We start from the raw sequence: 27,443 nt of genomic DNA on the forward strand, positions 1-27,443 counted from the left end.
ACGCACACTATAAGGGGGCCTCTGTTTGTGCTACCAAGTGACCTTACTGCTATTAACAGTCACATTTGGCAGAGGGCATCGTTTGCAGTGAAGACAGACAATGGGCCTCATTACGATCCAGGCGGTAAGGGGCTAACTGTGCCGTAAAAGGTGGCGGCTCCGTTAACCCCTTACCGCCTAATTACGAGGTCCCTTTGCGGGTCCCTACCTTAACGGCTGGTTTTTACCAGCAAAGGGACCTTGGAGGTAATTACGGTACCGCAATTTGCGGTACCGTAATTACCGCCTTCCCCATTCCCATTGAGCTCTATGGGGCAAAAATGGGAATGGGGAAGGGCCAATGGTGAATGGGGAATTACCGCCCGCCAACCTTGGAATGGGGCGGTAATTCCGCCATTCACCATGGCGCAATCGGTAAAATACCAGCGGCAACCATGGCGCTAGTAGCGCCATGGTTACCGCCTGGGTCTTAATGACCCCCAATAACTCATGAGATATGATTAGTGTCTGTGATAATATGGTTCAAAATGCCTCTGCGTCTTTTGGAACTTTCTACGACTTGTGCCAATCAGAATTCTATTTGATGCCTCTCAAATAAGTATTTTTCTCCGCACATGGATCGTTATGGGAACTGAGCACTTTATCGTTGGCGATTTGGTACTTGCTATTCTTTTTGTAATGAGAATGTTACGAGTATTGGTACATGTATCATTAATCAGATTTCCTTTTTTCCCCTTTTTCCCTTTTCTCTTTTTTTGCTCATTGGAACCTTTATGTATGTCTCTATTTTGTTTTCTCTCTTCTTCCATTTTCATTATTTCTTCTCTCTTTTTTACAACTTGTATCACCATTATTGATATGAATGTCATGTTGTTTGGGATATGGGTTCTTATTACCTCTCCCATTTTTCGCTGTAATACAATACCACTGTATGATTGGTTGTTTATATATATTTTTTGTTGTCACCAATGCGTGATGCATATTCATAATACTGTTAATCTACTAAGCCTTGCCTAGAAAAAGACCTAAGGAGGTCGAAACACGTGTTGGCAAAGTTTGGTCAAAATTGCTAAACAACTGTGATTAAAACACAGACTGTATAATTTGAATTTTGTACCTGTTTCTTTAACTAAACAGATGTGAGAGCGCATCTCCTTGGAGCAACAAGTGTTAGGTTTTCAGAATGGTCAGCAAATACGAAAATAATCACCACTGGCATTCATCATCATAAATGTTCATTTATACCATCCTGAAAACATGAAATTATTTTAATATTTAGTGATTTAGTGAGCAGAGATCTTGGCCTGTCTTACTTAGTTTTAGGTGTGTTGCTTCTTCAGAAAGCACATTTCAACGGATCAAAAATGGTATGACAAAGACCAATTGATCACAGAAAATGGACACCATTGCAATTCCTAATAACAGAAAGTACTGACTTCTGTGCACACATGGCACAAAGCATGTGATGGGTTTCAGTACTCAACTGCACACTAACAATAATGCCAGTTCCCACCAAGGGTTGGTTTACAATAATATAATAGTAATGATAATACGTGTCTCTTACCTTCTCAAATCTTGGGCTCTGTCTAGGCATTCGTATTGCCCTACGGGCGAAGCATGCAGAGGGCCCACAAACACATTCTCATATGGCATGGCCTGGTTTTGAAACTGACTCGAGCCTTCCTTTGAAAGACTTTCCATATTTCTGCTGGTGTACCTTGGCTGTGTGTGAGTAGGAGACTTGTCGGAATCTGGTTTCATCTGAAAATCTGTTGCCATTCTATTCCTCCTTACGCCAAAATAGATGGCTATCCCGGCAATTATCCCCACAACAAGTGGTACACAGATGTAAACTGCAAGAAGGGCAGAGTTTTGACATTTCTGACTGTAGAAGTCCTTTATATCGAACCAATTGTTTTCATGTTTACAACGGAAGCTACTATTGCTGTATTCATGAGATGTACCATTCAGCTGTGCCTGTGAATATTTGTCCATAATGTTCCATGCTATGTCACACCTGCAATCTACTGTCAGTTTCACCAAGCTTCTCTTCATGACCGTAGAAGGGACGTTTGTTATTGGATTGTCTTCCAAATTTAAGATTTGTAGTTTGTTTGAGGCACCTAAAAAATCTCCTGGCAGTTCGATGAGCTTGTTGTTCGCGAGGTTGAGTACCTCCAGTTCTCCAGCCTGCGAGAGAAATCCTTTCGGCAGACGTTGCAGTTCATTAAAAGACAAATCTAGATACGAAAGCTTTGTGTTGCCAGATCCAGGATGTTCTTCAATTTGTTTGATGTTATTATGGCTAAGAATCAGTTTCGAGATTGTTTTACAAGTGTCAAACTCTGACCAGTGCAATATACTGCAGTTATTTCGAATGTTGCTTAAGTTCGAAGTCTGACAACTAAAATTGTCATTGAAACAATTCCCACTTGTCAATGGTATGTTGCACAGAATAAACACCAGAGCTACTATCGCCTTCATGTTACCTGGAAAGATATCAACAAGAAAAAAAATGTATCAACACGTTTTATACATGGGAAGGAAACCATGGCTACCATGCAAATCGACAATCACGTAGACACATTCTGCTCAAACGCTTAATTTTCCATCATAGGCATAAAGTCAATAGTGGTAAATATTTAGGTGGGCTACCTAATTTATTTGTGAACCATATTTAAACTAAGTAGGAAAATCCATTTTGGTCAAGTCACACACTCCACAGATCCCCTAGCAGCCATCGCTGGAAGTTCACCTCCATTTCTGAGCCACAACAGCAGGGCATTGTGGGTATGTAAATTATCCCGAATGCAAACCTTTTCTCCAGGAAATTGTGCTAGTTTAAGAAAGCAGTGATATTTTACACACAGCTTAATCAACCAAAGATAGACATTTGCAAGGCTGTCAGGACAATTACATACCTGGTTTCACCCTTATTGGAGATCGGGCAGTATAGCCCTGACAGCCTTAAATTAAGGCTCCCTTATTTGAATGCTCAACATGCAGCTCATTTTCTAAAGTAACGTAGCGCGAATGAAAGGGGGAAAAGTTTTGCGTGAGGCTTTCATTCACGCCACAACATATTTTCAATCATTTGTATGGTGGAGCAATAGCGTTTCCGCTGCCTTCCTTCCTTTCCACCATACAGATGCTCCAGAGTATGTTGGTGCAGATGCTGGAGTTCACCATGGGTTCTGCCGGCTTTATGCTACAGCATAAAGCATGTGGACCCCATGGGGATCCATTGTACATGCTGCCTGTCATGCTTGCATGGTAGGCAGCGTGTACAATTACAATTAAATGCTTAAAACAGTGTTCACATGAGAGCATGTCAGGCAGCGTTTAATTGTAATTGTGCACGCTGCCTGCCATTAAAAGTAAATAGTCACTTTGCAGGGCAGACTGCAAAAATGCAGGGCAAAAAGTGCCAAACACGTGCTTACACTGCCTTTTGCCCTGCAAATTTGCACTCCACTGTGCAAATGACAAATATTTGACAGCACGACCTGGCTACACCAGAGTGCAAACGTACCAGGTCCTGCCATCAAATTACATGCTGCAGCACCATGTGGGGCCATATATTTTAGAAAGTGTACAATGCAGGTTTCACAGCAACATTGCAATTACGTTAACAGGGTCCACAAGGTCAAAGAATATAACATTCATTTAAAAAAGATAACTGTTTTATGAACAATCAAAACGAATCGACAGCGAGATTGGGAAAAGTAGCAAAGAAAGAGAAAACCAAATAATTAACAAAGAAGCATTTGAAAAAATCTACCGAATATAAAATTGAATTTGTTTAAAAAACAACATTTCAGATATTTCTGTAGCAGTTTTTAGGTAAGTCACAGCAGATGAAACCATGGAATGGGCCATGCTAAATCACTGTCACTTATAGATTAATTGTATGGAATTTAATTGTATCATATAATGTTTTTTGTATTTGTATTTGTATTTGTTTATTTGTATTGCGCACCTTGCCCTGGGGCAGCTGGGCGCATACATTTCAAGCAAATGGTTACAAGGGTTACAGGTTACAGATTGGATTAGAAGCACGTAGTTACAAGAGTTAAACATTAATACAGAATCACTTTCCACAGGAAAAGGGTACATCATAGGCAAACTGCCTGCATAAGACGATAAGGATATGCATGAAGAGGTAACACACAGGCTACTTCCTAAGAGTAGTCCCACTCAGATTAGGCGATAGCTGAGGCAGCATCAAGTTCATTGAGCCAGAGTTTGATTTTGTTTTTGAAGGTCTGGGCAGACTGTTATGCGCTAAGGGAGTTGGTGAGTGTGTCCCACATATAAGCTGCGAGGACCTGGAAATTCGAACCCTCCGCTGTCTGTAGCTTAAAGCGAGGGATGCTCACTGTGTATACTTGGGAAGATCTCAGGGGTCTTGATGCGGTGTGGACCATGAAGTGGTTGGAAAGGTAGTCAAGAGCCAAGTTATTCAGGGCCTTGTGAGTTAGGGATAGGGTTTTCAAAGATATTCGCTGTGAGACTGGGAGCCAGTGTAAATTGCGTCTCGTGTCCAAGATGTGTGATCTCCTAGGGACGTTGTTCTGGGAGACCTGTAGCTTGTCAAGATTTATTTGGCTCGTCCCTAGGTAGGGGGCATTACAGTAGTCGATTTGTGACATGATCAGAGTTCTTGCGAGAATGATACAGTTGTCAGTTGTCAGGAATGGTCTGCAAGCTGGATGAGTTTGCAGGTGTAAGCCGATGCCGATACAACTGCATTGGTTTGTCTGTTGAGGGACAGTGTAGAGTCTAGGTAGATGCCAAGTGTATTTGTGACTTTAGACACATTAATATTGTTGCCATCAATCATAAAGGATTTGTAATCCTGGTCAAGTTTGGTCAGTTTGGATGGGGAGCCTAAAATGAGCAACTCTGTTTTCTCATCATTGAGACAGAATCCGTGATGTGCCATCCAAGCCTGGATGACCGAATAGACTGTATTGAGTGCTTTGGCATCAGTGCCATAGTCACCAGTGATAGGGATGAGTTTCTGGGTGTCGTCAGCATAGTTAGTGTAGTAGACACCCAGATAGTCAAGTATATCTAAGAGAGGTTTGGTAAACACATTGTACAGCATGGAAGAGACACAAGAGCCTTGTGGGATTCCACATGGTACATGCGCAGGTTCAGCTGATGCGACGGGGAAAAGATCTTCATGGTTCTGTTAGCGAGAAAGGATCTGATCCAGGAAGTGGCTGCGTCAGAAAAGTGGGCCGCTATTTTGAGATGGTGACAAAGGATTTGGTGGTCAACTAAGTCAAATGCAGCTGAAAGATCACGGAGAAGCAAGAGAGCTTGCTTGCCCTTGTCTTTCAAATCCTCAATTTGTGTTTTCAGGTCAATCAATGCTGTCTCTGTCCCGTGTCTTGGAAGGAAACCTGATTGTCTAAGGCCTAATAGGTTGTTGGTTTCAAGGTAGTCCTGGATTTGTAGGTAAGCCGCCCTGTCCAGAATTTTGAGTAAATAAGGCACTGTGGTAATGGGCCTATAATTTTCCGGGTTACTCGGGTCAAGTGTAGGTTTTCTAATTAAGGGTATGACCCAAGCATCCTTAAGGTTGTCTGGGACCATACCTGATTCAAACGAGGCATTTATGGATGTGGTAATAAAAGGTGCTAGGTCAGAGGCAGCTTCCTTAATAATATTGGCGGGGCAAGCGTCCCCTTGCCAGTTAGATGGCTTGAGTCTCTTTATAACATTTTCAACCTCCTCAATGGATAGAGGTGTGAAGCTGAAAGGTTTGCAGGATAATTTGGGTGTGGGGATGTTGTAAGAAGGGAGGTTGCCTACTGAATCTGAGAGGAGGTTTCTTTTTTAATTGATTTTAGCTTGGAGCTTAGCAATTTTGTCTAGGAGCGCCTTTTGGATATTGGCGCACTAGGCAGTGTCATGAATGCAGGTGTCTAATGGTGCTATAGAAGTCTCTAGTTCTTTAAGGATTTTAAAGAGTTCCTTGGTATTGGATTGAGCAAGCAGTATCCACTTGTTATACACATCTTTTTTGGCTTCAAGTATGGCATGTTTGTATGTAGAAGAGGCAGTGGTTAGGTTATTTTTTATTGGCGAGTGAAGGTGAGCTTTTCCACTGCGCCTCAGCTTTTCTTTTCTCCTTACGCAAGTCACGGAGATGAGGTTGTTTTATTTTAGGTTGTTAAGCAACACTGATGTCTCACCATTCAGTCAAACTAAACTCAGGCAGATGGGATTGTGTCATCAATTATGGGAGTAAGAAATGCGAAGTGGCTGCCAGCCTACATTTAAAGTAATTTTTTCGATGTTAAACATCAAAGAAATAGCCCACATTCAGATTTAAAAATAATCCAAAAGATGAGATGAGTGAGTGGGATGAAGGAGATGTTCAGAAAACATTGGACACCCCCACTATATAAATAGAATGCCACGTCGTGCAATTAGATCAGGCACAAGGGGACCTCACAGAGGACTGGGGATATATCCCCCTTTTTGTAATGGCCCAGATATGACATATATAGGGGGCTGATTTATTAAGCCAAATAAGTGTCTTCATTTTTTGGTGTAAGTATTACTTAACCTTTTTCAGGACCATGGATGCAAGGTTGGGAGGGGATAACCATTTCTTTGACATTAGACCAGTGGTCTTCAAACTTTTTGACCCTGAGCCCCCGTAAGAAAAATTTCTCTGGCCCAGGCCCCCCACCCCCTATACACATGGACTCCAAAATGGTACTCGGTTGCGAACGGTTATCGCGCGCTGAAGTAGAATGGTGCCCCTAACGAAGGAGTGAATGCCAAACACCACGTTGTTTCAAAATCCTCGCTTGCAATGATTCAAATCAGATAAGAGGACAAATATTTGTGAACAAAGCATTTCGATTATTTTGCTATAATACAGAGGACTTGACTAAAAATAGTGTTGGATATTTCTTTCACACAAACGAAAACAGAACAGTTAGTCAAGGTTACATGGAGCAATGCTGCTGTGATGAAAACAGAACAGTTAGACACGGATATATGGGTCTTCCTGAGACTTCAAATTAGGATTAGATGAGCAGGAGCTAAACCCAGCTCTTGGGTAAAATGCATCAGAGATAGGTACAGCCCCAGAAATAGATAGGGTTGAAATCCCTGATTCAAATATATTACCCGCATGGCGCTGCCACCCCTGTCCCCCAGACTACCTACTCTAAAACGGCACTGGCAACTACCAGGGAAATACGAAGATCGGATGACGAGCAGGAAAGATCCGTCAAAGTATGGGAAGGCGAAGGTCTTCTGGCGCAAGTGCTGCAGGTCTGGGGGGAGGATAGAAGGTGTTAGAGCAGAGATGGGGAGGCATCACTGTTAAAGACAGGCTTTCAACATGCAAACACAACACTGGCAGATCCGAGGAGTGACTAGTAAACAGTATATGTTGGTAGCAAGACAGTGAAGGTGCTTCTGTGAGAAGCAGACCTAGCACTGTGCTGCTTCCATTGACAGCTGTGCAGAGAGGGGCAATGGCCAGTTGGGAATAGTATTTCAGCTCAGAGCAATACATGAAAAGGTCCCTGGTTATAGCGCAGGCTCGTGCCATCAACATATTAAAAATTAAATGGCTGTCACATACAGCTCGTAACTGAGGCAGAGGCGAGGGTAACACAGGCAGAGGCGAGGGTAACACAGGCAGAGGCGAGAGCAGAGCAGTTTCAGTCCCCCGCTTGCCTCCATTGGTGTAATTTTGGAGGGGCAGGGGTGTTTGTCCCCCTCAACTTTCATGGCACACCATTTTATCCCCATTCATTTAGCTGGGTCACCTTTTCATCTGATGTCATGTACCCCCCAACATTTTCAGCAAAGTTACTCCACTGCTTGCCTCCTCTCCTCCATGCCCCCTAATGTGGGGGTCGCAGAGGGAGATGGGCGCAGGGGGACCGGTGCTGTATTAATAACGCAGCTCCCCCATGGCAGATTGCTGGAGCCCAGCAATCTGCCATGGAGGAGCCACATTGTAAAGACAACACTGGCAGAGCAGTTTCAGACCCCTGCTTGCCTCCATGGGGGTAATTTTAGGGGGGACAGGGGTGTTTGTCCCCCCCAACTTTCATGGCACACCATTTTATCCCCATTCATTTAGCTTGGGCACCTTTTCATCACATTTGTCACGTACCCCCCAACATTTTCAGCAAAGTTACTCCACTGCTTGCCTCCTCTCCTCCCTGCCCCCTAATGTGGGGGTCGCAGAGAGAGAGGGGCGCAGGGGGACCGGTGCTGTATTAATAATGCAGCTCCCCCATGGCTGATTGCTGGAGCCCAGCAATCTGCCATGGGGGAGCCGCATTGTAAAGACAACACCAGCAGAGCAGTTTCAGACCCCCGCTTGCCTCCATGAGGGTAATTTTAGGGGGGACAGGGGTGTTTGTCCCCCCCCAACTTTCATGGCACACCATTTTATCCCCATTCATTTAGCTGGGGCACCTTTTCATCAGATTTGTCATGTACCCCCCAACATTTTCAGCAAAGTTACTCCACTGCTTGCCTCCTCTCCTCCATTCCCCCTAATGTGGGGGTCGAAGAGGGAGAGGGGCGCAGGGGGACCGGTGCTGTATTAATAATGCAGCTCCCCCATGGCAGATTGCTGGAGCCCAGCAATCTGCCATCGGGGAGCCGCGTTGTAAACACAACACCAGCAGAGCAGTTTCAGACCCCCGCTTGCCTCCATGGGCGTAATCTTAGGGGGGACAGGGGTGTTTGTCCCCCCCAACTTTCATGGCACACCATTTTATCCCCATTCATTTAGCTGGGGCAACTTCATCAGATGTCATGTCCCCCCCAACATTTTCAGCAAAGTTACTCCACTGCTTGCCTCCTCTCCTCCCTGCCCCCTAATATGGGGGTCGCAGAGGGAGAGGGGCGCAGGGGGGACCGGTGCTGTATTAATAGCGCAGCTCCCCCATGGCAGATTGCTGGAGCCCAGCAATCTGCCATGGGGGAGCCGCTTTGTGAACACAACACCGGCAGAGCAGTTTCGGTCCCCTGCTCGCCTCCTCTCCTCCATGCCCCCTAATGTGGGGGTTGCAGAGGGAAAGGGGCGCAGGGGGGACCGGTGCTGCATTAATTACCCAGCTCCCCAATGGCAGATTGCTGGGCTCCAGCAATCTGCCATGGGAGAGCCGCGTTGTAAACAACACCGGCAGAGCAGTTCTGTCCCCCGCTCTCCTCCTCTCCTCCATGCCCCCTAATGTGGGGGTCGCAGAGGGAGAGGGGCGCAGGGGGACCGGTGCTGTATTAATAACGCAGCTCCCCATGGCAGATTGCTGGAGCCCAGCAATCTGCCATGGGGGAGCCACGTTGTAAGGACAACACTGGCAGAGCAATTTCAGACCCCCGCTTGCCTCCATGGAGGTAATTTTAGGGGGGATAGGGGTGTTTGTCCCCCCAACTTTCATGGCACACCATTTTATCCCCATTCATTTAGCTGGGGCACCTTTTCATCAGATGTCATGTACCCCCCAACATTTTCAGCAAAGTTACTCCACTGCTTGCCTCCTCTCCTTCATGCCCCCTAATGTGGGGGTTGCAGAGGGAGAGGGGCGCAGGGGGACCGGTGCAATATTAATAATGCAGCTCCCCCATGGCAGATTGCTGGAGCCCCACAATCTGCCATGGGGGAGCCCTGTTGTAAACACAACACCGGCAAAGCAGTTTCAGACCCCTGCTTGCGTCCATGGGCATAATTTTAGGGGGGACAGGGGTGTTTGTCCCCCCCAACTTTCATGGCACACCATTTTATCCACATTCATTTAGCTGGGGCAACTTTTCATCAGATGTCATGTCCCCCCCAACATTTTCAGCAAAGTTACTCCACTGCTTGACTCCTCTTCTCCATGGCCCCTAATGTGGGGGTCGCAGATGGAGAGGGGCGCAGGGGGGACCGGTGCTGTATTAATAACGCAGGTCCCCCATGGCAGATTGCTGGAGCCCAGAAATCTGCCATGGGGGAGCCGCATTGTGAACACAACACCGGCAGAGCAGTTTCGGTCCCCTGCTCGCCTCCTCTCCTCCATGCCCCCTAATGTGGGGGTTGCAGAGGGAGAGGGGTGCAGGGGGGACCGGTGCTGCATTATTAACGCAGCTCCCCCATGGCAGATTGCTGGAGCCCAGCAATCTGCCATGGGGGAGCTGCGTTGTAAACAACACCAGCAGAGCAGTTTCGGTCCCCCGCTCGCCTCCTCTCCTCCATGCCCTCTAATGTGGGGGTTGCAGAGGGAGAGGGGCGCAGGGAGGACCGGTGCAGCATTAATTACCCAGCTCCCCGATGGCAGATTGCTGGGCTCCAGCAATCTGCCATGGGGGAGCCGCGTGTAAACAACATCGGCAGAGCAGTTTCGGTCCCCCGCTCGCCTCCTCTCCTCCATGCCCCCTAATGTGGGGGTTGCAGAGAGAGAGGGGCGCAGGGGGGACTGGTGCTGCATTAATAACATGTCTCCCCCATGGCAGATTGCCACGGGGGAGCCGCGTTAAAAATACAGGGGTGACTTAACTCTCACACGCGTCGGCGGCAGCATCAGGGAACACAGGAAACCACAACGCAGCCTGGACGCGTGATCCAAATGCAGGAAAGTACCCGTCCAGGCTGCATTTATTTCCTGTTTCATGGCCACGCCCCCACCACATCGCACTGGCTGAGCATGTGCATGGGAGCCAGTGGCTCCCCATTGCACATGCTCAGTTCACTGCAGCAGGAAGTGTTACTCCTTTTCTTCTTTTGGAAGACATCACGCGCCCCACAGGCATGTTGACGCGCCCCCCAAGCAGGGCGCGCCCCACACATTGAAGACCTTTGCATTAGACTGTACCACAGAGTATCCTTGGATTGGCATCTCCAGCAGCAGATCCCGTGGGAGGCGGGATGTGGGAGGGGTGTGGTGTATTGAAGTAAATGTTCCTCTGTAGTTTATACAATTGAATTTTATGTAACCTTGACATGTCCTTTGAACAGCCAATACACTTATTTTGAGAAAAGTAAGTCTGGCAGGGAAAGTGAACTAAATTGCCTAAACTGATAGACGCTGCAGGTCCAAACAACCAAGACGACCAAAGATTGATTAGACGCCTATGGCGCAGCACTGCGTCTACCCATAATCAACAGCTGCCGGAATAAAACCAAGAAAAGGATTGCCTCAGAAAAACTAAGACAGTGCCTAGAAGATCACTTCACAGCATACTATGAGGCATCAGCATGGCAATACAACGAACTAGAATGTTGAATGTTGCAGATCACATTTGCAACATTTCCGATTTTCAGAATACCACATTCTTTTCAGAAACGTAAACTACAAATCAATGGTCATCGAATATAAACTGAGCTACTCCAAAATTGGAAATGGGAACAGTTTGTCACAGATAAAGCTTGATACCCAGAGAAGCGCGAATCTGCAAGCAGTGTGAGAGGTGGAAACTGAGAGACAATCAGGAACTCAATGTCACACTGTATGCAAGGTAAATGAAGACTTTGAAGAGGAGAGGAGGTGGCAAGAAACTGTCTTATCAATTAGAGAAGCACATGATGCAGCAGAGAAAGCGCACCATTTGTCTTCAGCCTGTCAACAGGAGAGACACAATATATAAACAAATGTAGAATGTCCTGGAGACAGAATGAACACAAATGTGCAGCGGATGACTTCACTAAAGTATTCTTGTTTTATTATTATAAAACATAGCAGCCTGCAATTAGCAGTGAGTAACATTTTTGCTGGTGAAGTGAATAGTGCAGAATGAGCACTGGATTCTGCTTCCGCCTAATCCGTGTACTCAGCATTACTTTTCCGCCGGCACCGAAATTCCACCAAGTTTCCTGCGGTTTCGCATGGTCTGTGTGGTGTTTTTTTCACATGTTAGTTTTGTGCTGCGCAACAAATAAATGTGGATAGGTCTTTTTTTATCTGTACTAGTTTTGTGCAGTAGCCTGAGAAACGTCTGCCAGATTTTGTATTCATGATCGGTGCACGCAGCGACACAAGAAACTTTGTGAGCGTGTTTTACCAATCTATGCTAGGTTTGTGACACAAGAAACTTTGTGTGGCTCTTTTATTCAATCCGTAATTGTTTCGTTCATTAGCACGAGAAACTTGGAACATCTTTTTTGTACAATTCGTGGTAGGTTCGCACAGCAGCACGAGAAACTTTGCACACTTTTCCACAATCCGTGCTAGTTCCGTCCAGTGGCATGAGAAACTTTGCGCAGCTTCTTTGATCAATTTGTGGTAGGTTCACGGGCGGCACAAGAATCTTTGCATGTTTTTTTCCAAACTATGCTAGGTTCACGCAGCAGCACACAACACTTTACATATTTTTTTTTAATCCATGCTGAGATCGCCCAGCGGCACGAAAATCGTCCCCCCAGCTTTTTTATTTTAAATCGTGGTACGTTCACACAACACTACTAGAAACTTTGTATCGCTCATTTCGATTTACTGTAGGTTCACGCAGCAGCACAAGGAACTTTGCAGAGCTTTTTGTTAGATTCACATTAGGTTGGTGCAGCGGCACAAGAAACATCATGTCACTTTTTTCGATTTGTGGTAGGTACGCGCAGCAGCATGAGAAATGTGGCTTGTTTCTGGTTGCAAGACAGCACAAGAAACCATGTGCCAATCTTTTCAATTCACAAGGGTGGCGGAATAGCACATTTCGGCAAAACGACTCCAAATCTTTCAGATTTGGCATCTGCAGACGGCGAAAAGGAATTTCACAATTGTGCCCAGCACTTCTTGCAATATCTGTATAAAAGCTTGGAAATAATGGTCTTATTACAGGCTAGTTATGACATCATAAATGACCTGTATTAAAGAAATGACATCACAAATGCTCTATAATCAGTTACTACTCTTTACTTGTGATGTCACAATGCCTTCTGCTTGAGCCAGAAGCGAGAATTCCAGGTGTTACTGTGGCACTTAATTAAAGTTTAAAGCGTTTCAAATGCCTTGCTCGTAGAATAGTTTTCGGTGTCACTTTACAGCCACTAATTGACAAGCAAAGAGGACTGCACAAAAATGCAGCCCAGGTACAGCAAAGAGTGTCTGGGGTTGGATTTTAGAAAGGGGGTTTCATTGGAATTGCCATCAGCAAGGATTACTAAACCGCAGAACTGAACAATTCAATACTTGTACATGTATTTGAAGTGTGTGCCAATGAAATGGAGAAAGACCTGGAGTGGTTCACACAAAACGAGAAGGAATATTTCCAGTTACGTTAGTATATCCACATGAAGCTGAGGAGATAATATGCTTCACCGGTAGGATATATCAGGGGCAACGCGTTTGTGTTAGAAGCAAGACAGGGCATAGCAACACAGGTTTGAATCCTGGTTTCGTGCTTAGAAGCTGGTCTCTGGTCTTAGAAGCTGGTCTCTGGTATTAAGCACATTATAAAAGAACAATTATATATTAATAATGATGAGTTTATACTTTTCCAATTAGACAGTGATGACCAAGGACAATAGAATAATGAAAATGCATGCTGTGTTGAAGAAAAGAAAAAGATATGTGTTGCACAACAAGATACTGCTACTCGATTAGACGAGAACACAGAAATCCCTCCATTAGAAGATTTTCCAATTTGAGAAACTGGTAGAAAACCAGGTTCAACTGGCATATATGTGTTCTAATGCTGAAGAAAGAGAGCGACTAAGATGGATATTTATGTCTTTCAAAAACGTTTTCTCTCCAAATGCATGTGACTGTGGGCCTGCAAATCTGCATATGACTACATTACCCAACGATGACAATGTTGGGCCCATTTTTGTTCATCAATATCTGAAATTATGAATACACTTCAATCCAACACACTAATAATTGGTATTTAAGCATCTCCAAGAATATTTGATCGCCCATACTTAGATGCACTAATAATTGGTATTTAAGAATTGTCCAATAATATTTGATTGCCCACACTTGGATGCTATAGGCGTCCGCAATTCTGGTAACGTTTGATCTGTCCTATGACACCATTTTGATTATCATTATTGTGCACTCTCATTACCGAGGTATAAAGATTATGGCCATTGCATGTTTAATGACCCCAGCAATAGACTTCCTTTTTTTCTTTTGGTAATTACATTCAGATTTCTATATTTAAAGGCTGTGCATTCCTTTGCTTTTGGACACACGTGTCGATCCGCTTATTAGCATCTCATCGACCTCATTGGACACACAAAAACCGTCGCGACTATTTGACAATAGTGGATGTCATGGTTGAGGCATGTGAGGCCGCGCGCACCATTACGTGGTGTGTGTGATGTTGCGGGTTCGTGACGCAGCACATCATCTCGATAACACTGGCATTCGTGCTGTAGTCTACGCGTGGAACGCCATACTACACAGAATATACTGACAGGTCGCTCATGTATGCGATTGTAACAGAGCAGTGTTTTACATTTCTTAAATGACAGATTCTGATCTGCAGGTTAGGTGACACAAACACTTTTAATTACGGATCTGTTCTTCAATACTACTGTAGGCATTTAACCCGGACCTGGAGTTTTTCCATCAAGACAGCGAGGTTACCAACTCAAGTGTAAAAGACACACGCTATTGGGTAAGATTATTGCATGTTTTGCACTGAGTGCTTCAATTAAATAGATTCAGGTACAGCATGACATTCGTGAAGATCATATCATGATCCAGTTCTCCATCTATATTTTTCATACAGATCGGACCTTTACTGACCTTGACCAACACTTTGGGGCATTCGCTAAGAATCATATTCCTGACGCACCTTAACTCGCTCCATGAATAGTTGGGGCAAGGTACGCCATACATATTTCATTTGGCTGTGCATTTTTAAGAATACAGTCAGAAACATATTAAAGGCATTCCATTCTCCGCTTTAGGTGATGGACCGCTGACCAAATCGGTGAACGTTTATGGCTCTGTATCTTGAATAATACATAATTCTTACAATTCTCTCACCACATTAGGGTGTAACTATCATCATTTTTCAGCATGAATACTTCCCTTGCACTTGTGCTTTACTTCATTTACGGCAACATAGATACAACACCCAAATTGTTTTTCACCATTTGGGCTATGGACAGTGTTTGGCTTTTGAGGCGGATGCACACTATACCTAGCCTTCTAGATAATCGTGTCATTGACTTTTAAACATCACAACCACACTGCTTTCCTTGATCTGTGGTGTTATGTTGATTTACTGCCTTGTGATGTTTCAACTATAGTGTTGCCTGCACAAAATCAACATTTATTTCCCTTGTTTTTTGCCTTGGCCCGCTTCCTCATGTACCCTTCTCCCATCACTTGTAATTGGGTATGCACTTTGATCATTTTTCTTTTGCATATCAAATATTACATTTTATGATTCTGTGGGATCTGTTACATAACCTCTGGACCTTGTCGTTATATCTGTGCATTGTATATACACAATATGTTTATGGTGATCTTGGTTTTAAATATACATGTTTAACAGCCTTGAGAATGACCCAGAGAGGGTCGAAACACGTGTCTTGCTCAGGGATTTAACCCGGACTTGAAGTTTTTCCATTACTACAGCCATGTTACCAACTCAAGTGTAAAAGACACACGCTATTGGATCGGACCTTTACTAACCTTGACCAACAGTTTGGCGTATTCGCTAAGAATCATATTCCTGAGGCACCTTAACTCGCTCCATGCGTAGTTAGGACAAGGTTATGGACCACTGACCAAATCGCCTTGAGAACGACCCAGACATGATCGAAACACATGTCGGTTGAAGAACTCTACTAATGGGACTATTAAAATTCATTGATTGTATGAAAAGGTATGGACAGCTGCATTTCATTTGAAACCAATTTTACATCACACTTAACTTTTCAGAATTGGATTCTGAGAATACTCATTAGGGTTGAGCGCTGACAACTAAGACCCCCTTTTCCTTCATATTTTCTGTTACATACTGTAGACCTTTACGGGTGGTCTACGGGATTCTTGGTACATGCGGCCTCCCACTCTAAATACTTTTAAGGGTGCCAGTGCCCTCCATCTGAGATCGTACCCGCAGATCTTTTCTTGTCCTATTTCAATCCAAAGGAGTTGTGCGACCTGCATAACACCCTGATTCTAGGAGTACTCAAACTTAATGGTCAGTGGAGATTGTGTGCAGATCTACAAGAATTGAACAAGTGAGGTCCAGTTTCAAAATGGCTGCTACTATTCTTTGACAAAGAGTTGCACAGGTCCAGGGCTCTATGTTATTTACCACTTTGGACTTAACTGCTGGATATTGGACAGTGAAGTTACACCCCACTATTCAGCATATGTTTGCCTTCTCGTTTAAATTAAGACAATTGTGTTGGACAAGAACTCCTTTTGCATACATTAATTAAGAACCAATCAACCTAGCCTTTACCGAACCGGTTCCCATGAACCTAAAAATATGACTACCATCTCTGGAGACCTGATCAACACAAGATCCCTAGTGGCACATGCCACTGAAATAGCCGACCTCCTATCTTCTGATAACCTGGACTTCCTGGCGGTCACTGAATCATGGCTACATGACGCAGCTGGTCCTGCCCTTATGCTAGCTATCCCAAACAACCACCAGATACTCAGAATGGATAGACCCAATGCCAGAAGGGGCGGCATAGCTATTATAGCCAAAACTAGCCTTGCCCTAAGACTTGGCACACAGTATCACTTAAATCTTGCAAACATGTTACGGCCAAATTATCTATATCTAGCAACTGGACATTAACCATGTTGAAACAACTGGACATTGAAACACTTGTGTATAGGCGCGTTACAAATGCCATATCATATCATATCATATCATTTACCTGCTACATAGACCCCTGGACCTATCAGCACCTTCGAGGACGACCTACCCAGCCTGCTGGCCAATAACACCAAAGAGTCATCACAGATACTAATGTTGGGTGACTTCAACCTAGGCTTTAATGACCCTGAGGATAAACAGGCACAATCTATAGCACCCATCCTATACGAGAATGGACTTACCCAAAGAGTCCACGCCCCCACCCACAACAAAGGTAGAACCCTTGACTGGGTAGCTGACCTGAACTGCACCACCTCCATTATGAATATAACCCCACAACCTTGGACAGATCATCATCCGATAGACTTTTCACTGACAATAGATAAACAAATGTCAAAAGCCACTGCTATGGCACCACCTCTGCCCACTAGATGTAAAAAAAATATGACAACTGACAAACTATTACCTCATCTCCTTCCATCTCTTAACTCGCTAGCAAGCAACTCCGACCCAAACCTCTTAGTAGAGGTCTTTAACAACACAATGACTAATGTCTTAGATATCATTGCACCAGCCAAACTTCTCAGAAGTAAACAGAAGGCTCACCTCAACGCCTGGTTCAGACCCCATCTTAAAGAGATAAGAATTCAGAAAAGAAAACTACAATCCCTCTGGCGTCATTCCCCCTCAGAGGAAACCAAATTGCAGCTGACCTAGTTGGCAAACAAATACAAGAAAGAAACAATCCGTACCAAAAAAGACACATTCAACAAAAAAATCTCCAAAGCTAGTTCCAACACCAAGGAGCTCTTTGTGATCCTCCACGAACTAGAAACCCCATACCCCCTCTAGACAACACACCGAAGGACAAACAATGGTGCACGAGCATCCAGAATGCCCTATCTAGCAAAATAACTTCCCCCCAAACTAAAATTGCTTATAAAAAAGCCTCATTGCCGCCTACTGAGCCACACGTCTCCACTCCCACTGAAGTCCCTAATATGCCAGCACCCTTCAGCCTCACCAAAATCTCCATACAGGAAACAGAAAAAATCATCCTATCACTAAAACCATCTAAGTCAAAAATGCAGCGAGAGATCTAGCGCCTTTTATTTCAAAACTAATCAATGCCTCCTTCAAAACCAACACTGTCCCAATTAACCTAAAAGAGTCTTGGGTTAGACCGCACCTCAAGAAACAGACTCTTGACCCATCTATCCCTACCAACTACAGACCCATCACCACAGTACCCTTTCTCCTTAAAATAATTGACAGAGTAGCATACCTACAAATTCAGGGCTACCTTAAAACCAACCACCTTCTAGGATCTCGCCAATCCGGATTCAGACCACAACATGGTACTGAAACAGCGTTAATTGACCTAAAGACCCAAATAGTCGAGCTGAAGGACAAAGGCAAAACTGCCATGTTTCTCCTCCTCGACCTGTCGGTGGCTTTCGACCTGGTGGACCATGCAGTCTTGTGCAAACACCTAGCGTCGGCGTCCCACTTCTCGAGCGACGCAATAGCTTGGGTCAAGTCCTTTTTAGCAAACAGAACAATGAGAGTCTTCTCTCCATCGGCCTCGACTGACCCGATTCAAACCACTTGCGTTGTCCCACAAGGATCTTGTGTCTCGCCCACTATGTATAATATATTCACCAAGCCCCTATTCAATAAATTAGACAGACTGGGTATCACCTGCACTAACTATGCAGATGATACCCAGATCCTTATTCCCCTTTCGGTCAATTTTGATCAGGATGTGGCCTTGGTGAATGAAATATACCTCCCCTTTCAGGTTTGGATGGCATCCCATGGCCTCTGCCTGAATGACAATAAAACAGAGCTCCTGATCCTTGGCTCCAAAGCCAACCTAAAAAAACTAAGTCCCAACTATGCTTCATTCAACCTAGATGGGAACAAAATCAAAGTAGTAAACGAGGTAAAAACACTAGGTTTGTATCTCGATTCCACCTTATCATTAAGAAAACAGGTTGGCTTCCTCCACTGCCTACACAGGCAAACGTATCAGGGCCTGCCGACCATATCTAACAGAAGCTAGTTGTATCACCCTCACCAATGCGCTAATATTGTCTGAACTGGATTATTGCAATGCCCTATACCTAGGAGCCAGCAAACATATCCTCAACCAATTACAAACACTTCAAAATAATGCCCTGAGAACTGCCCTAAATCTTACCAACAGAGAACACATCTCTAACCTCAGAAGAAGCCACCACTGGCTGAAAATAAGTGATAGGATCTTACTTAAAACCGTATCTTACTTAAAACCGTATCACTCACCTTCAAATGCCTCAATAACACAGCTCCCCCATACTTCATGGAGAAATGACCAGAAAAACCTTGACTCGCACGTCCAGAGCAGCCAACACCCACTGCCTAAAGATTCCTAGGTTCAAGTTAACCAAATCTTAAGGTAGTTTCCTAGTTTCCTAGTGAAAGCTGCTCAACACTGGAATGCACTCCCTCTAAGCCTCAGAACTGATCAGTCCTATTTTAGCCTCAGACGTAACTGCATAAACTGGCTGCGGTCTAATCATATATGACCCCTTGTAGTACTTAGCCTTATACCTGACTATGAATGTACTTATTCTACTGTACCACTCCTACATGAATCTATGTAACCTACTGTATCCCTATGCAATCCGGCTGTATCTGTCCAGTTTGCACTGTATTGATGCCATGTTGTAACTAAGTCTTAAATATTCTTATCTGCTCCGCCCAGTTACCTACTGGTTTGGTGCGCATTACCAAATAAACAAATAAACATTAAGAACAGGAGTGAAATTGATATCTTCCTGCATAAGGCAATTCTGGATGCTGAGAAGCGAGGAAATCTAATTTATGTTAATGATATCTAATTAAAGAGTAAAGGACTAAACAAACATTTTCAGGAAGAAAACATGTGCTGAACCAAATAAAGACTGCGGGAACCAAGATTCTGTTGCAGAACGCCCAGTGGTGCAGGAAGAGGGTGCATTTATATGAAGCTAATGAAAAATGTCTTAGGGCCTCATTACGACCCTGGCGGTAAGGGGTTAGCGCCAGCGTTAGCTGCGCCGACCCCTTACCGCCAATTACGAGTTCCCTTTCCGCCATGGCGGTTTTTACACCTGCTTTTAGCGGGTGTAAAAAACCATGGCGGTAAGGGAACTTGGTGTTAATTACGCCACCGTAATTTACGGTGGCGTAATTAACGCCTTCCCCACTCCCATTATGCCCTATGGGGCAAAAATGGGAATGGGGAAGGGTAAATGGGGATTGGGGATTTACCGCCCCGCCAAGGTCGGAATGGGGCGGTAAATCCCCTTACCGCCATGGCGTTAACGTAGTTAGCACCATGGCGGTAAAGTCACGGCCCTGGCGGTAACTTACCGCCAGGGTCGTAATGAGGCCCTTAGTCCTCAAAAGAAGAAGATGGAAGCATGACCGAGGTTAAAGGATCTTATTAACTTTAAAGAATTGACGGGCCTGTTGGGCATGACCAATTACAGCAGGAAATGTATACTTGAGTATTCCAAAATGAGAGAACCTCTCAGCAAACTGTTGAAAAAGAGCATTCCTTGGAAATGGGGAAGTGGACAACACGAGGCAGTCCTTAAATTGAAGCAAGGCATAGCACTAGACCCATGCCTCACTTACCCAGAAAATAGACAGGAACTCTTCATGGAAGCTGGTTTTTCTAAGACATGTATGACTGCACTCTTGTATCAGGAACATGAGAAAAAGAAGAAGGTGATAGCATATGCCAGTAAGTCACTATCCTAAATAGAGTGCCAGTTCAATGAATGTGAACATGCATTTTTGACGACCATATGGGCGTTACCTACACTTTCGTCCAATTATTCAAGATGAAAGGGTAATAACTGAGACTTCACACCAACCATTACAATATCATCAAAGTAAGAAATCTGTCCAATTCTAGGACTACGGCTTGGGTTTTTATCAATGCAGGGCTTTCTAGTACAGTTTAATTATGGGCAGAATAAAAAGAGTCCAATCAATCAAGAATTGGCGGAAGTGCATGATTGTATACAAATGGGGATTGTGAAGAATCTGAATGCAATGATAACATTGGACTATCTGAGATCCAACCACAAATCCTTTGGTGGAGAAATTTGCAAGAACATAACCGTCATTTAGGTAGATGGCTGCACATTTCATACAAATGAAGACTCAAGAAAGAAATATGTTGCAGCCATCATAAACGTCTGGGTCAGTAATGATCAGAGTCGATCTGCCGGATACAAAATTGGTCCTCGAAGTAGTCAAGTGGCTGAATTGGGCGCTATCTAGAAGGCCATAGATACAGCAGCAAAGAATTAGTTAAAAGAATTGGTAATAATTACTGATTCGGACTGTGCCAGTAAGAGCTTTGTAGATTATCTCCCAACATGGCAGGCCTGGGCAATGTTGACATACAACAAGAAAAGTAATTAAAGCAGTTGATGTGTTGGTCACTGAGAATGGCATGACTGTATTTTGGAGGAATATTCACAGACATTCAAAAGTACTAGGCATTGTCAAATAAGGGAATTATTTAGCTGATAAATTAGCAAAAGAAGAAGCTCTAAAAGAATAATACATGGAAATTGCCTATCATTTAGAGGACAGTTATCAAATGTTAAACGGCACAGACTAAAAACCAAAAGGAACTCCCAGTGGCTCAATGGAGTTGTGAAACTCCAGCCAAAGACTTAATAATGGCCCAAAGAGAGTTTCCAACATTAGGGATATTCTATGATTATGTTGGAGATCCTGAGAGGAATCCAATTGTGGAAGAAGATTGTGCCGGTAAAGAAGAACTGTGAGCATTAATGAAGACAAAGACATTATTTCATTTACAAGATGGGTTGTTAGTACGGAGTCCATATCAGGATTTAGTCATGAGGGTTGTACCCATATCTTTCAGAGAATTGGTGATGCATCATGAACATTAGACTATTACTGTAGGACATACAGGGGCACAAAAGATGTTTGAGAATTTTAATGAATTTGCATATTAGCAACCCATGTCACAAGATATCACCTTGTATACTAGAGAATGTTCAGTATGTGCCCAATTCCAACCTGACACATAGAGCACTTTCACTAAAAAGAGGATTGCCATTGCCATGAATTGACCTCCAAGTCGACTTTTTTGGTCCTGTGAAAAAATCTGCATGTGGGAATAAATATATGCTAACAGTAGTATGCATGATGGCCAGGTGGGTTGAATGCATGCCAGCTCCTGGTTATTCCTCAGAAAGAGACACAATACTGATGGTAAATCACATTTTCTCTAGATTTGGTTTACTCCAAAGGATTGAATCATACTGAGGCAGCCATTTCACTAGTGCAGTGATGACAAAGATGTCAGGAATCTGGGGTGTAAAGCGAAAACTACACATTTCCTACATACCATCATCTAGTGGGGACATCAAAAGAACAAATCAAACCATTGTCAGCATTTTGAAGAAATGTGTGGCTGGAGCAGGACCTAGAGGGCTTTGGTGACTTCCACTTGTTCTCTTGCCTATCAGAGCAAAACCTTCCAATGCTGCTAATCTAACTAAGTACACACAAATTGATGCCTGGAAGGAAAATGGTATCACTACAACATTTATTATATAAACCACATGAACAAAACCTAATCAACGCACCACTATTCATTAGTATGTGAATAATTTGAGGACACATCTCCTACATGCTTTTGCATTTACACAAAGGTATATGGAGAAGTGTAACGCTCACCTGATTCCCGCAGAGGCGCCGGTCTTGACTGGGTGAATGCTGTATCTTCAAAGGTGATGTGTAACACACGGTTGGCTCTTTGGGCTGGACCTCTGTGCACTGTATGTCTGACTCGAAGAGTAAGATGTCTGCAGATAGAAAATATGGGATTAATGAACTGGGGTTATTGGGTGCCTCTCTCCTCTTCCCTTTCTCTTCTCCTGTAGAACCCCAAAGGTTAACACCCTCACCTTAGGTAAGTGAACGCCGAGCTCTCCATCTGCCTCGGGGCAGGGTGCCGTAACCAGTTTCTTCACTGGATAAGGGTGCAGGCCTCTTGACCTCAAAGGACTGCTGTCCGTCGTTAACTGCACGAACGGTAAGTTCTGGGCACTTCAAATGTCTTAAAAGTCTTTTGTAATGAAATCTCTTGTTTTGCAGGGTTCCGGCGATGGCGGATGGTGGGCTGATGAGAGTTGAGGATCGAACTCGCGTGAGGAATAGAAGCGCCTGGAAGCACGTAAGTAAGCGCTTGTAGCCTGCTTCACGATGCGCACTAACTGTCCCTTTTATCTTGCAGGTACAAGTTCGGAGCTTTAGAGAAGCTGAAGGGTGCTGGAATACCCACTGGATTCGGCGTGGGAAGGAGTAATGGCACGTGAGTAATAAAGTTGCCCAATGTCTTTAAACGCACCTTCTTTTGTCTTTCAGATGCAGGATGCAGCGCCGAAGGCCTCCGGAGCGTGCGAAGAGCTGGTAAGCTTTTGTCTTTCAGATGCCGGAATGCAGTGCGAAGACCTCCGGAGCATGCGAAGAGTAGGTAAGCCTTTGTCTTTCAGATGCCAGAATGCAGCGCGAGGCGTTGGTGACAGCCGATGGACCAGGTAAGAGATGCGCTGCCACTGAAGACCGTAGTGCTAACCTGTTCTTTCTTTGTCTTTACAGGTGCTGCTGAAGACTGGATTCCAGGATGGTAAGCCTTTGTTCCCTTAGGCCCAGGATCAGAAGCAGAAGACACGATGAGCGTTCTGCTGCAGAGAATGCAGAATAACGCAAAGCAAGATTCATCCATCGGGTGTGGTTTAAATAGCCTCCTGTAGTGCTTAGGTGTCTCCTTCCACAGCCACGCCTAAGAAAAGAGTTCCTGCTTTCCAGAAGAGTTCCAGTGTTCTGAACCTAGGGAGTGGCTCCTGCCCCACCCAACAGGAAAAGTAGTCCCAAACAGAAGAGGATCAGGGGTTCAACTGGCAGGTAAGTAAGCAGCATGGTCTGCTGCAGGTAAGTCCACCCAAGCATTATGAGCCCGGCGCTTCCAGCGCTGGGACTGGACATCTTTATGAGCCTGGTGCCACTGGCGCCAGGACAGGGTCCAAAAGGTCCCAATTGGGACTGGCTGGCACTCGGAACCGGGGTTATGGGTCTGCTTCCAAGGGAGTCGGGCAAGTCCTGATCTTTTGGAAGCAGAGATCATGACAAGAAGGCAGTGCCAAGACATTTTATGATAAGAAAGCATTTGTAAAAGACTGGTGACTACATATTTCGATTACATTTTGTCAAGAACATATCAAAACAGGCAAAAGTCATGATGACCTGGAATGGCCCATTTAAAATCATTGATAAAATATCTTAACAGTTTGTAAATGTAAATAAAATGAAACCAAGTCATCAACAATCTGGAATTCAAGAGATGGAGGATTAATTTCAGGAAAACGTATAAGAAGGAAAAAACCACAATGAAGTGAAGGATACTACACATTGGGGCGCATTACGAGTTTGGCAGTAGCCATGCCTGTTTTACAGGCACGGCTATCGACAAACTCGCTACCGGCACCGCCACCCGCAAATGGGCAATTACCGGCCCATTATGAGTTGAATGGGCCGGTAATTGCCCACTCGCGGGTGGCGGTATTACCGGGCTCCCCATCCCCATTCTGCCCCATAGGGCAGAAGTGGGGTGGGGAGCATGGGTGCACCGGCACTGTTGATAACGGTGCCGGTGCAATTACGAGTTTTGCTCGTGGGTGCCGCACAGCCCGCCAGGTCAGACCTGGCAGGCTGTCAGGCACCTGCGAGCAAAACTCTTAATTTGGCGGTATGGTGTGAATGGTGTCGGTACATTACCGGCACCGTTCACACCATACCGCCAACCTCATAATGCGGCCCATTGTGCAGCTAAGTAGGTGGGTTTCAGGGGCAATGATAGTAGGTGGGTTTCCAGGACAATGATAGTCAGACGAAAGATATGGAAACCAATTACTTTTACAGGTATGTACATACGTTAATGAGACAGTTCTGACAATTTAAAGGATGGGTAACTATATATCATTAGTGAGTAAGAATGTTTGGAATGCAAGATGAGAGTGAGAGATAATGTTTTAGCTATAGCATACAGGGAACAATGGGAGGGAAATAGAAGTACAAGAAGGAGATGGGATTCTTGGTTCCAGGAAATCTTGTTGGACTTTCATTTCTTTACTCTCTCCATATGTCCCTTTAATGATTAACAGTGGGTACTATACCCCTGCTTCTAAGGCATGCATTCGAGGTTGAACTACCCATACATTGCAATCTTCAAGGTCTAAATGGGGCACTGTGTTAAGTGGGTCAGGGGTCACTGGCTAGAGCAGCTTGCCCTATTCATATCCAGACTCTGGTCTCGCAGTTGCATTCCAATACATCTGTTCAAATCCGTCTATCTTTGGACAGAAGATTATCAGTGCCGATTCCTACCTTCAGAGGTCTCAAGCAAGGGTGCATTTTGGCCTCTGCTTTATTTAGCTTTTTCAAATCTGACATGAACCGCCATTTCACTGAGATTGTCTATGATCCCCCAAAACTTGCTTCTTTCCAAGACGCTGAACGGTCTCCAAAAATTACTAACAACCCTACGAGAATATGCTGACGTAAATCAGTTAACAATAAACTTGCCAAAAAAAAAAGATTATGATTTGTGCAACCGCCCATCAGATTAGACACTGCTCCTATAAATGGCATCTGCATGGCACTTGCCTAGAAGTGGTAAGTGAATATCGACATTTGGGTCTTAACACTAACCACCATCATTCTGATTTACATTAATGTTTGGAGTTAAGGAGGAAAGTTCAGACATCTGTTGCTCAGGCTCGCATATTCCACAGGAAGTACGGTAAATATTCTTCTCTACCTTTGATTTCATGTTACAGACAGAAAGTTGTGCAAATTATCATCTATGCTGCTGAGACCAGAGCTTGGAAAAAGATGGACTCTTGGCTAAGACTAGGAGGCCTTTTTTGGAAGGAGGTGCTTTGCCTGCATGCTAGCCAACCTATGTCTACAGTCAGACATGAGCTGGGGTTGCATTTCCTATGTTTTGAAAGTTTGTAGTCTGTTAAGAAAGTGTTTACTGGCTCGTGACCCTGATTCACTGCTGTTCACCCTGGTGTATTATGTAAACACCACCAAGGATCACTTCATGAGACTTTGGAAACAACATCTTGTTGAAATATTGGAGGTGGCGAACATCTCAATCCTGCTCCTCACAACCAACCCGGTTCGCGCCAAACAGAAACTATGGCGCTATGACTGGATTCTGACTCGGCAACAGTGCATGTGCCATCAACACTTTGAATTCGGAAACTACAAGATGAAAAGCTTATTCGAACCAGATCCTTTTCTTGTAGAATTTCCGTGCCAGTTATATAGTAATTCATTTCTCCGATTTCGATTGAACTTATGTCGCACAAGGGAGGTTTTATCTTATCGAAAAGAAATTGCTAAAGTGGTTAAGTTGCACTACTAAAAACCTATGAAATTCACTAAAAAAAAACTTTGCTAACGGAACATTATGGTTCAAAGTAAAACCGAAAACCCCCTGAAATTCGCCCGTTATGGTAAGCTAAGCAACAATAACTCGCGCCACAACCGTACATTGCTAAGACTAACACCCAGGACATCAAACATGACATCACAAATGTCATTGATGCCATCACTGATGACATCACATGTGCATTTACTTTTCATGAAAAGTCTGTACAAGGGATTCTTATTATAATCTTGACAAAAAAGTGTCAAGGATCATTGGAATAAATATCATAAGCTAATTAGTGCATTAAGCAAAGCATTGATATAAATAGCATTCTATTATGAAGTTCTTTACAGTATAGTAAGCTACTCATATATAAGCATAAGCATTGTGTGCAGCATACATGATGGAAGTTCAATAATCATAATCTTCCCATATTCAATAGTGAAATAATAAATGCTTTCTTATAACAGTTTTTCGTACTGTGCAGCATGTAATAAGTAGCTAATAAAACCCACGTACTACATAATGTCATTGTTACATACAAAACACAAAGACAAAACAAAACATAGAAATATGAGTATATAAAGGGAAAGTGAGCTACGCAAAAAAGCAGCAGTAGAACCAGAAAGTGTTTATAACTTACCTGATTATCTTTATGCACAGAAATGATTGTTCTGCTTCAAACCTACTACTTCCCTATGTATAACTATCACATGATGTGACTGCACCCTAAAGAAAGTAATCCACATACAAATATGAGCCTATCTAGAGAAAGTACAGTAATAAAAAAACAGCACAACAATAAGAAAGTGTTGATAGAGGGATTCCGGAATGTTGGCCAAGGTGACAGCAGCTTGAACCTGCAGCTCCTGATCCCCTCCCTGAAGCTATTTCATGATTGATAATGAATTCTAAAAAGAAAATTCATGAACCAGAAAACCCTACTTCCAAGAAACAGAAACAATTGATAGAGATGGAAGAGGATAATCCTAGCAGCCAGGACATCTATAAACTCCTGAAGCAAGTGTCCCTGGATATGGTGGAAGTGAAGACTACCTTGGCTGAATTGAACTCTAAGGTGTGTCATTTGGATGGCAGAGTGGAGGAGTTGGAAAGAAAATCACACTCAATGACCTCGGAGATGGCAGGAAGCTAC

The 27,443-nt window shown here is 44.0% G+C and overlaps 1 protein-coding gene across 2 annotated transcripts in view; it reads right to left on the reverse strand.

Annotated features, from left to right (window-relative positions):
* LRRC25 (leucine rich repeat containing 25) overlaps positions 1-27,443 on the reverse strand; it is a 299,377-nt gene that overhangs the window by 127,325 nt on the left and 144,609 nt on the right. For both annotated transcript variants that reach the window (XM_069649272.1, XM_069649271.1), the window contains exon 2: positions 1,565-2,489. In XM_069649272.1, the coding sequence (XP_069505373.1) occupies positions 1,565-2,484 (920 nt within the window). In that variant the 5' untranslated portion in view covers positions 2,485-2,489. The remainder of the gene's footprint in view (positions 1-1,564; positions 2,490-27,443) is intronic.

Source organism: Ambystoma mexicanum, chromosome 1p (genome assembly GCF_040938575.1).
Source record: "Ambystoma mexicanum isolate Mex_15411 chromosome 1p, UKY_AmexF1_1, whole genome shotgun sequence".
In the NCBI taxonomy this organism is placed as follows: Eukaryota; Metazoa; Chordata; class Amphibia; order Caudata; family Ambystomatidae; genus Ambystoma; species Ambystoma mexicanum.